The following is an 11,052-nucleotide window of genomic DNA, read 5'->3' on the forward strand; positions in this document are numbered from 1 at the left end:
GGAAGGGTGCTGTGGAAGAAGAAATTATACATCTAATCTTTCTGACCAATGAAACAATAACCATCTACTGTTTTGAACATTATATGCTAGGTATCCTGAATGTATGATCCTCATACCACAAAGTAAGATTTAAAGAAGGTGACTTAGAGAATTTACATATCTTTCTGAAGATCAGAGATAATAACAGCTTGTCATAGAAGACAACCAAGACCTATTTAAATGCATTCTGCTTTGAGCCTAACAAGGATAGCTACCTTGTAGCTAAAAATGCACCCGGGAATCTCCATTGTAGGCCACTACCTTCCCTTGCAGAGCAACAATTAGCAGCCCAGTCATACTCTGCCTTGATTCCTCCTAGCAGCAATTCTGAACCATCACAACTAGTGAAAAGAATAGGTTCCATTCTGGAAGTCTCCCTAAAAGTTTAACTCATTTGTGAGAGATGGGAAAGTTCAAAGTTTGTATCTTAGACTACATTACAAGGAGTTATGATCTCTTGCTCTATGGCCATCATCCACTATTAGTATAAACATATAACCATGTATATACATTCTCTAAATCAGCTATGTCTTAAATCAGCTACCTTGATTCGCTCTGGCATGTGTGAACAAAACTGGGCAAGCTCCAAACCCTAGTGCACGCTATTCCTTATTTGGAAACCTTCCTGACCTTCTGACTAGCTTCCTTTTCTTCCTCATCTTCTTTCTCCTTACCTATTCAGGACATTTCCAATTTTTTAGCTAATCAGGTCAAGCATAGAATGTGAGGTCCTGTTCTGGCCAACAGAAACTGGACATAGCAGTAGAGTAATTGTGTCAGGTTACGAAAGTTATAAATGCCCCTGTCTCCCTTGTTCAGGTGTGCTCTCGTGGCAAGACTGCCGGTGAACTGCACCCTTCTTGCAGGAAGTAAACTAGCCTTGTTGAGTTATCCATTGTCTTGGTGTGGATTTTTCCCAATGATATAAACCCGTTTCCAACATAATTCTTGGGTTATTCCAATAATTTCAAATCACTTAAGAACAGAGGCCCAGAAAAAGTATTTTAGGGGAACACATTACCTGGTATACTCTGGGGTGTTCAATAAATGACTATTAGTGGCTGAACTATCCTTGAACCTGGTCTCACTCCTTGATTCCCATCCTAGAACTAGTGCTGGAGGTCCTCCACTGGAATCAACCCACCTTCCTATTGTTCTACTATATCTCTAATAATTTGCATGATTTGGACCAAACTCCACTGGGAATGGCAATCAAATTCTCAGATAAGCCCCAAGTGAAACAATTTAAAGGATATGCGATAAAGAATCCAAGGACACATTTAAGTAAAGTACTGCTTTCCGTTTTTTAAGTAACCTAACTGAGCAATAAGAAGAGAGTTTAAAAGATAATGGGAGCCAGGCATGGTGGCTCAAGCCTGTAATCCCAGTAATTTGGAAGGCCAAGGCAGGCGGATCACCTGAGGTCAGGAGTTCAAGACCAGCCTGGCCAACATGGTGAAACCCTCTACTACAAATTTAAAAAATTAGCCGGGAGTGGTAGTGTGCGCCTGTAATCCCAGAGGCAGGAGAATCACTTGAACCCAGGAGGCAGAGGTTGCGGTGAGCTGAGACAGCGCCACTGTATTCCACTCTGGGCAACAGAGTGAGATCCTGCCTTTAAAAAAAAAAAAAAAAAAAGAGGAATTAAGGGTGATGGGAAATGAACACCTGGAAAAAGACAGAATCACATATTCTATGGGTACCTGTGACCCTCAATAACCATTCACTTTAAGCGCTACCTATGGAAACAGACAAATTGATGAAAAAAGAAAAATACAGGGTTGAATGGTGGTCATTTTATCTCAAAGGACAAATAATCTGAGATTATTTTAAAAAATTACTTCAAGCTTAAAACAAGGAATGCTGTAGCCATTACCATCTCATTTAGCTCAGGGTCACTGTGACATGTTTGGTTGAGAATTATCTTCTATTGTCTTGAATTACCAGAAACTGATCAGTCTAACTAATACAGGCAGAACAAATGCTTATGATTCTCTCATTTACGTAACTAGCTTAGTTCATGTTTTGGTCAAGAAATTTTTAAACCAAAGAAATACCAATTTATCCATTCCGATAGAGTTCTAGTTTTGGTTTCAAGTAATGGGTACAGAGGGTAATAGAATGTAACAGTAGAAGAGAAGCTTGGATCTGAGAAGGCCTATGTGAGAGAATCTTTGTAAGCAATAGCAGGTATCCTTTCTTAATGGTAGCCAGAGCAGGATATGGAATAGAAAATACATTATATTGACTTTTTCTTACACTTCCTTTGCCACAATTGTTAGAATAATAAGCCATATACCTGAAGTCTATCAGGCATACATGTTTACAGGAAGAGAGAAGGGAAATTGAACAATTCTTACTAGAATGGAAAAAAAAAAAAAAAAAAAAACGTTTTGATAAGGCTAGTTTACAGTCTTGCCACACTAAATACCAAAGACTTCTCCCTTTTTTTTAATTATTATTATTATTAAGACTTTACCATTAAAAAAACATGAAGCTTTTTTACAAAAAAAACTCAGATTTAGTTTTAAAAGGAACATTTTAAACTCTGTTAACATTAATTTACCTACTAGGATCAGAGTTACCCTTGGCTTCTGGTTTCTAACAAACAACAATCTGTAGGTTGTACTTACAAGCTTTATCACAGTGTGTGTTATTTTAAAATAGTTGACAGATGGCGTTCAGATTATTTTATCTTTAGTTAAAATGACCCCAAGATCCCAATTACAATGTTTTTGGTATACAGCAAATGTTGAAATCTGTTAAGAAACTCTTACCTGCTCTGTAGCTGTAGGGCAGTAGAAGACTAATAAAATAGTTGTACAGATGTTTATTGACAGTCCAATGATGGTGATGAGATTTGGGGCAATCCAGGAGGGAACTCTTCTAACTAGCCATTCCCAATACCCTTGCATTAAAGGCTCAAGCAGGGACCGTCCAGCACTTTGATATCTGTGTTCTTCTAGTCGCTTCAGTTGGTGTCTTGACAATGGTGGTGTTGGTAACTGAAACAATTTATTTAATACACATCCTGTAGTACTCATATGCCCAAAGCCCACTGGGGACTCCGGGTGAGAATCTCCACATCTTTTCCTTGTTGATCGATGCCCACTCATGGATCTTGTTTTTTTATTTTTTATTTTTTTAAATATATATTTAAAGACAGTAATTTACCTTCTTTTGTAGACTTTTGTGGCTGGTGCTTACCTAAAAAAAAAAAAAAAAAAAAAGGATACACTTGTCAGCCATTATTTATATCTTATGCCAACATCACCAAATTAGGAAACAAAAAATCAAATTGCCAATAAAGTAGTAAGTATCAAACAGGACCAGAAAACTAGGAACGTGATTTTGGTTCCAGTTCTCACTGAAAGTGTATAACCTCAACTTTAAGCAAAAAATAGTAAGAGACTTTAATAATAGTATGCTTCCTATTATCTGATAGTTTGTCTGACTTTGAAGCTCATACTCTTTTTCTCTTTCACACTGCTTTCAGTTGTATAATGCAACAAATGTTAGAAATCACCTCATCATTACACAAACACGAAAACTGAGGTCCCAAGGCTAGCAAATTAGTATTGGTATCAGAGGAATGACTTGAATGAAATGAGTCTTCAACTAGATTTTTATTTAATGGTAACAGTTAAAATTACTGGGCATGCCCTTCTTATTACAAAGTTTAAACACTTTTTATATACTAACTGCTTTAATCCTCATAACCACCCTAGAAGGCAAGGTCTATCAATTAACCCCATTTTTATAGAAAAATGAACTAAGGCTCAATTAACTTGTACAAATTACACAGCTGGGAAGTGGTATACAAACAAACACAGGGTTTAAACTAAGCCAAAAGATAAAACTTCTTATTGGTAAAAAAGGAATATAGATGGTATTCTCAGTGGAGGTAAACAACAATGAAAAAAGAAGACAGTATATATGTATTAGCATAGAGTCCTGATGAAATGAGGAAGTAGAAGGAAAAAAGTAAAACTAGGTTAAGTCATGACTGCTGATAAAGGACTTTGAGTTTAATCCCTGAAGTATTTGTATTGCATTTAGAAAAGATTAGAGATAACAATAAGTAGCACAAGGAAATACAAGAGTATTTTCAAGATGAATCAGGATGGAGAAAATAGTGAGAACAATTACAAATTAGTAAGTACAGTCATCTCAATGGTTTGAAGTGGTGAGGGCCTATATAGTAGGATGGTAAAAAAGAAAAGCTGAAAGACAGTCAAATCTAGAAGTAATTTCTATTTAGATGGAAGAATTAGCAGACAGTACTTAGGGATTAGATATGAGAGGTGAAGGAACAGAAGAAAAAAGGAGTCAACAGCTAAAGATACTGGTACTGTTCTCAAAACGGCAAGTTGGGAAAGAAAATCAATTTGTTATATTTTGGCTTTTGGGGCGTAGGGAGTGAAAGTGGAACTAGGGATGAGGGTAGGAAAGAAATATATTCATGTAAATTTTAAGTAGAGACATTTTAGACAAAATAAAAAAACTGGAGTTTTGGTAAGAGATGAAAAGTTCAAGTCATCAACTTAAAAGCTAAAGTCTAGTTAAAAATAGAAAGTAGAAAAGTTCTCAAAGGGATTAAGCATGGAGAGAGAAAAAATGAATAAAGAACCTTAGTCAGGCATGGGGCTGACACCTGTAATCCCAACACTTTGGGAAGCTGAGGTGGGCAGATCACCTGAGGTCGGGAGTTCGAGACCAGCCTGATGAAAATGGAGAAGCCCCGTCTCTACTAAAAATACAAAATTAACTGGGCGTAGTGGTACACGCCTATAATCTCAGCTACTCGGGAGACTGAAGCAGGAGAATCACTTGAACTTGGGAGGCAGAGGTTGCAGTGAGCTGAGATCGAGCCATTGCACTTCAACTTAGGCAACAGGAGAACCCCATTTCAAAAAACGAAAAAAAAGAACCTTGTGAGAAAACCACCATAGTGAGTAGGAGGAGGAATAGAGACCATAAGATTAAAAAATAAAAGAAAGAAAAGAAAAGAAAAAGAATCTTAATAGATAAGATTAGTGGCATAGGTATGCTTTGATCTTCTGGTTGGAAACTATCCAGAAAGCAAGATGAAATTCCCAAAAATGGTATGGGTCTAGGACATCTCGCCAATGGATCTACTGCCAAAACATGCTTGGTTGTCCTTTTTTATTTTTTTTGCTGTGACAAGATCCAGTTTATTCTGCCTTTGCAGGGTGGTCCTGAGAGTGGCAGGTTCCACTTTGTTTGGGGTGGAGGGGAGGCAGCACATAGCACAGGAACACAGTGAAACCAGGCCAACGCCCAGAGGCAGCTGTGGTAGACTGGAGTATGGTGCTCCTGCTGCCCAGAATGGAAGGCACTAAACTGAGACTGGGCCATGGCTACAGGACTGTGAACCCAAGCCTCATGTGCATTCTGGGAAGTGGGGCACAGGTTCACATGCCACAAAACATGAAATTGTAGGGACTCAGCTTATGAGTTACCACATGGACAAGTAGGTACGGGGAAGGGGACACTCAGCCAATAGCCTGGTATGGACATGTGAACACAATGTTGGTGTCATATACAGACCAGGACTTCTTTTCCTATATCCCCATAAATATCAAATTCCAAAATTTCAATGTTACTAATGACCTAAGGTGGCATCTAAAACCTCTGTCAATTACATATCTCAATATTTGGTTTAGAAAACAGTCATTACAGTCAAGTTAATGCCCTTAAATAAATTTTCAAAAATCTCAAGAGACTCATCAGTGTCACAATTAACCAACTGAGATGCCCTGAAATAAAAATATTTAATATTTTGCTAGGTGCAGTGGCTCACACCTGTAATCCCAGCACTTTGGGAGGCCGACACAGGAGGAACACATGAGGTCAGGAGTTCAAGACCAGCCTGGTCAACATAGTGAAACCCCGTCTCTACTAAAAATATAAAAATTAGCCAGGCATGGTGGCAGGTACCTGTAATCTGAGCTACTCAGGAGGCTGAGGCAGGAGAATTGCTTGACTCCAGGAGGCAGAAGTTGCAGTGAGCCGAGATTGCACCACGGCACTCCAGCCCAAGCGAGACTCCGTCTCAAAAAAAAAAAAAATTAATATTTCAAATCAAGGAGAACAAAGCTAATTCCTTGTATTTTGAGGAATTCTTTCACACAATTGTATCACAAAGCTACTCATTAAAACTGTTTTAATGTTTATATAATATCAAATAACTGCTGATAAGATCACTTTAGATCAAATGAGAGACCATTAACCACCAATAAACTTAGCTTCATCATAGCCAAATTTTCTATAGTCAAACAATGATATATTTTTGTATTTGGTAAGTGATAGCTCTTATGGAATTCCACTTGAAATGGTAATTAAAAATCTAGTCAATTCCATTTGTATTTTACTGTTGCAGGGTTCCATCCTCTTACTGTAAAAAAAAAAAAAAAAAGAAAAAAAATGAGTGCTATCCTGCTTTTGGCACTAAATAGCTGTAAGCAACTGATCCCAATGGTTTTAAGTTTGAGCATTTGGCAGGAGTAGTTGATAGTCTGATACTTTCCTTTCCAGTTTTTCCCCTCTGTGCCCTAGATTTTTTTTAACCTTCTATTTCTCTTCTATAAAAGTCTACATTTTATCAAACCTTTCCAGATCTATTCTAGCCATTGAATAAATTCATACCTGAAAAGACACAATGAGTTTTTGAAGGTTTTCTTTGCCAACACTGTAGCAACATTGTATCTGTGAAGCTATTAGCAACAACACTGCAAATATAAATTCAGATACATGTAGTCTGTGGCCTACAGATGGCTACTTTACTTTCAACATATATATATAGATACAGAGGTTGCAGTCACTGCCACAGGCTCATCTCCACTCTTCCTACCTTCACATCGGAGATCCAGGGACTATGGCCATGAAAACTATTATAGAAAAAAATAGAAATTTCTGAATTTTAGCAAATGAAAAGCAAGCATATGGAGCCACATAGGGAAGGTGGCTACAGTAGCAAGATCAGGACAATAGGGAAAGAAAGGAAACATGGATATGGGATGGGAATATGGAAAGGAGGTAGAATATTAAAAAATTATTCTACATTGGGAGCAGTAGCTCATTGCCAGTAATCCCAGCATTTTGGGAGGCTGAGGCAGGTGGATCACCTGAGCTCAGGAGTTTAAGATCGGCCTGGGAAACAAGGCAAAACCACGTCTATACAAAAAAAAAAAAAAAAAAATTAGATTGGCATGCTGGCCTGTGCCTGTAGTCTCAGCTACTCGGGAGGCTGAGTTGGGAGGACTGCTTGAACCCAGGGGCTTGAGGCTGCAGTGGGCCATGATCACGCAGCTGTACTCCAGCCTGGGCAACAGAGCAAAACTGTGTCTCAAAAACAAACAAACAAAAAAAACTAAAAGTTATTCTATCCACCTGAAATTTTTATATGCAGGCAGGCCTATGCCCAAAAGGATGAGCAGCAAATGTCCTTTTCTTACCACAGCACAAGTAACAAAAATAAAAAAGTAGGAAATTGAAATTATTGCTGGCTAGCCTAGAAACGCAGCCACCAATCTCAATGGTTTTTTTTATGAGAAAACTACAAAATTACAAGTTTCAAATGCATTCAGCCAACATATGAAGGATGTGAATGAGGTAGACATGATCCCAACTCCGATGTCCAGTGGGAAAATAAATTAAAACTATAAACAAGCAAATAAAATTATATACTGTGATAGACACAATGAGGAAAATAAAGTGCTGAGCTAGAAAACAGCTGGCGGTACACATTTTAAATAGGGTGCAGTCTTCAAGAAGTAGCTTTTATACCAAGCTCAGAGGTAAAGAAGGAGCCAGACATTTCAGAAGAGCAGGAGGAAGAATAATCCCAGAAAATGGAACACGCCCTGAGACAGTAAAGAGTTTGTCTTACTCAGGTACAAGAGAGATCACTATGGATGGACAGGAGTAAATCAGATGGGAGGATGGGATAAAATGAAGTTTAAAGAGTTTAGGCAGAATGGTGATTTTACTTGGATGTAACGGAGAGCAACTGATGTGCTTACAAAGAAACCTGTTACTTTAGAACACAGCCAAAATTATTTGTTAACTGAGGATATGTTTTCATACATCATAATCGTAAAAGTGAATATTTTAAACTGTAGAAAATTTCCATCAGCTGTAAAGCTGTAAGTCATTTCATAATACCGTAACAGTCCTATAGCTATTGTAGCCTTTTCACTTGTCATCAGTTAACTTCCCTACTCTGTTAAAATCTGGCTCTAGCACTCTGCTCCCTTCAGAGCACTTACCACACTTTCAACTTTTTTGATTTTTTTTTTTTTTTGGTCTTTCCCCCACACTGTTCTGTCTACTCTACAAGTACACAGGCAAAGCCTGTCTTGTTAACATTCTTTTCCCACAAGCTCATACCATACTTAGCACTAAGTAGATAATCAATACTTATTTTAATTTTTTGAGACAAGATCTCACTCTGTCGCCCAGGCTGGAGTGCAGTAGTGCGATCTCAGCTTGCTGCAACCTCCTCTTCCTGGGTTCAAGAGATTCTTGTGTTTCAGCCACAGAGCAGCTTCGATTACGGTCATGTGCCACCACACTCTGCTAGCAGGTAATTAGTACTTTATGCACAATCAACAAAAATTATTCATCTAGTATTTAATGAACACTTAGTTGTTCTAGACTCTGAGGAAACGGAAAGACTGAAATATACCATTCCATACCTTTAAGAAGCTCAAAAGGGGGACGGTGGGGTCTCATAAACAGCTAAGTTATGAATGCTGTCAACAAACTGTTTTGTAAGTCCAAAGGAGAACACATGGTCAGACAAAAAATTTTCTTTGTGCAAGCATAACTATTTAAGTGGAAAATCCAACAAAGGCACAAAAGTATAAACAGAGACATTTAATTAATACCTTTACTAAAAAAGTCTATCATGCAAAACAGCTTCGTTTATATCAGCTGAGGATAATGGGATACTGCCTATCTTATTTCCTGTGTGGACTTCGGCATGGGGAAAGTCTGACAAATATCACATTAAAACAAAACAACCAACAACAACAACAAAAAACCTCTAACTGCTGAGCAGTGCATAGGGTAAGCTTACACAATATCCAATCTGTTGTGTGAAATTCCAGAATTTCCATCCCCACCAGGTCTAAGGGCGCCAAGTTTTGATCTGCACTGATTCAGCAGTATGTTTACAGTCTTTTCACAGGTATTTGGCTACCTAAAGAAAAATAGTCATGGCTACACTAGCAGAAAGGAAGGGCAAATTATAAAGAACAAGGAAAGAGAGGAAGAAAAAAAAGAAAAGAAAACTAATAGGATCACAGGATTAAGTTCAGCATTATTTAACAAGTGATACACAGAGCAAGTTGACAAAAACAAAAACCTTTTCAGCATACTCAGAAGCAAAAACAGGGCTGTGTAACACAGCTTAGATCTAGCGTTCTGCTGAAGTGAAATCTTGCACTCCTTGAAAGAGGAAATAACTCTCTTCCCCCTTAAAAGAGCGCACACACACACACACACACACACACACAACACAAAAATCAGCAACAGCTTGGCATTTTATAGATTCTTCTAGTCCCTTAAAAAAAACAGCACAGCATGACCCTCAAAAAGAACATCAGCACCTTTAGCCAGCTTAAAAAACAAATCCGCAGCCTAGAAAACAAAGAAATTGACCGTGCAATAAAATGTGGTTGGTGTAATAAAGGCAGATTTATCTAATTTATTTCTTAAACAGATGTGTTGTAAAAACAAGTAGTGTAGCTGCTGTTACTGTTATGCAAAAAAAAAAAAGGAGAAAAGAAAAAGAAAAACAAGTTGTAAACAAGTTGTGCAAAGGGCTTTAATTAGTTTTTCTCAGCATGAAACGAATATGAAACCAAATGCTTTTAGTACCTCAACTCGAATTTTATGTAAATGGCAATGGTTCTAAATTAGTAATGCTCTAAATGTCCTTACCAAAGTCTAACTTGTGTTCTAAGTCGTTCAACTCAACATCTGTGTATTGGACACATTCCTACTAGTTGGAGTAGGAAATGAATCTTTATTCCTTGCCCACATACAAAACAAAACACTAATATTTGTTGAAAGACAACTATGAAATTGCCTATTATACTGGATTTACTGATGAACTAAAAGACTTCAAGCAAACATATATTCAATACTAATGATGCAAAATGGCAAAAATGACACCAAAATGCCAAGCATTGAATTGAAGAAAACAAGTTAAACATGGCTAAATATAAAGATCCCATTCATGCAGTGTTTCTGGGAATACTGTCAAACACCAGCAACTCTTCTGGTTATTTCTCCTCGCAAGAATACTGCTGAAATAAATGTCAGCTAGCAATCTCACAGCTTATCAATATAGGCTGAAATTTCTAGAAAAGTTGCTGACCAGAAGCGAGGCCCAGCCGCAAACATCAGCACCACATTTCTAAAGGGAGGCAAACCCGGCAGAGGATACCACACGGTGGGTGCACTTGCCAGCATTCGAGCAGGAGGGTGTGGACCCGACAGGCAAGGTCCGTTCCCCACCGGTAACGCCCCTACCCCTCGGCCCGCCCAGCGCCGGCCCGCCACAGTTCTTCCCACTCCTACCCTCAGCTTCCACCCAACGGCCCTCGGGCTCCGGAGCCGACGCTCCGCCACCCCACCTCTCTACAGAGGAGCAAGGGGGCAGTCGCCCCTCGCCTCCCCACAACCCCGCGCGCGCGAGGCCACCCTGCGCCAGGACGAAGGACGGCGTTCGCCCCGCGCGAGTCCATACACAGCTATATCCTAAAGATACGCCCCAGAGCATCCAGTCCTCTCTCCACCCCTCCTGGGAGAAGTGGCCCCCACAATGTCCTTCAAATCCTTCACACCCGGTGACCGCGACCGGTAGCCTTACCCCGACCCCAACAAACACACCCCTAGAAATAACGCCTCCGACTCCAGCCGACTGGGTGACTGATCGGCAGCAGCGCGTTCACGACACTTTCGCGATTGCCGTAAAGGGAA

At 39.1% G+C, this 11,052-nt stretch overlaps 1 protein-coding gene across 5 annotated transcripts in view; it reads right to left on the reverse strand.

The window, feature by feature from the left end:
- The window catches only part of CEPT1 (choline/ethanolamine phosphotransferase 1), a 44,478-nt gene that overhangs the window by 32,958 nt on the left and 468 nt on the right, over positions 1 to 11,052 (reverse strand). For 3 of the 5 annotated variants that reach the window (XR_004260281.1, XM_032249781.1, XM_032249784.1), the window contains exons 1-2: positions 10,943 to 11,042; positions 2,817 to 3,246 (exon numbers count right to left, since the gene is read on the reverse strand). Coding sequence is in view for 4 of the 5 variants with exons in the window: in XM_032249781.1 (XP_032105672.1) it covers positions 2,817 to 3,155 (339 nt within the window). In the remaining variant the exon portion in view is untranslated. Of the gene's footprint in view, positions 1 to 2,816; positions 3,247 to 10,942; positions 11,043 to 11,052 lie in introns of those variants that run through there. The other 2 variants (XM_032249782.1, XM_032249783.1) reach the window with 2 other exon arrangements.

This window comes from Sapajus apella, unplaced genomic scaffold (genome assembly GCF_009761245.1).
Source record: "Sapajus apella isolate SASKATOON/1434 unplaced genomic scaffold, GSC_monkey_1.0 scaffold69, whole genome shotgun sequence".
Classification (NCBI taxonomy): Eukaryota; Metazoa; Chordata; class Mammalia; order Primates; family Cebidae; genus Sapajus; species Sapajus apella.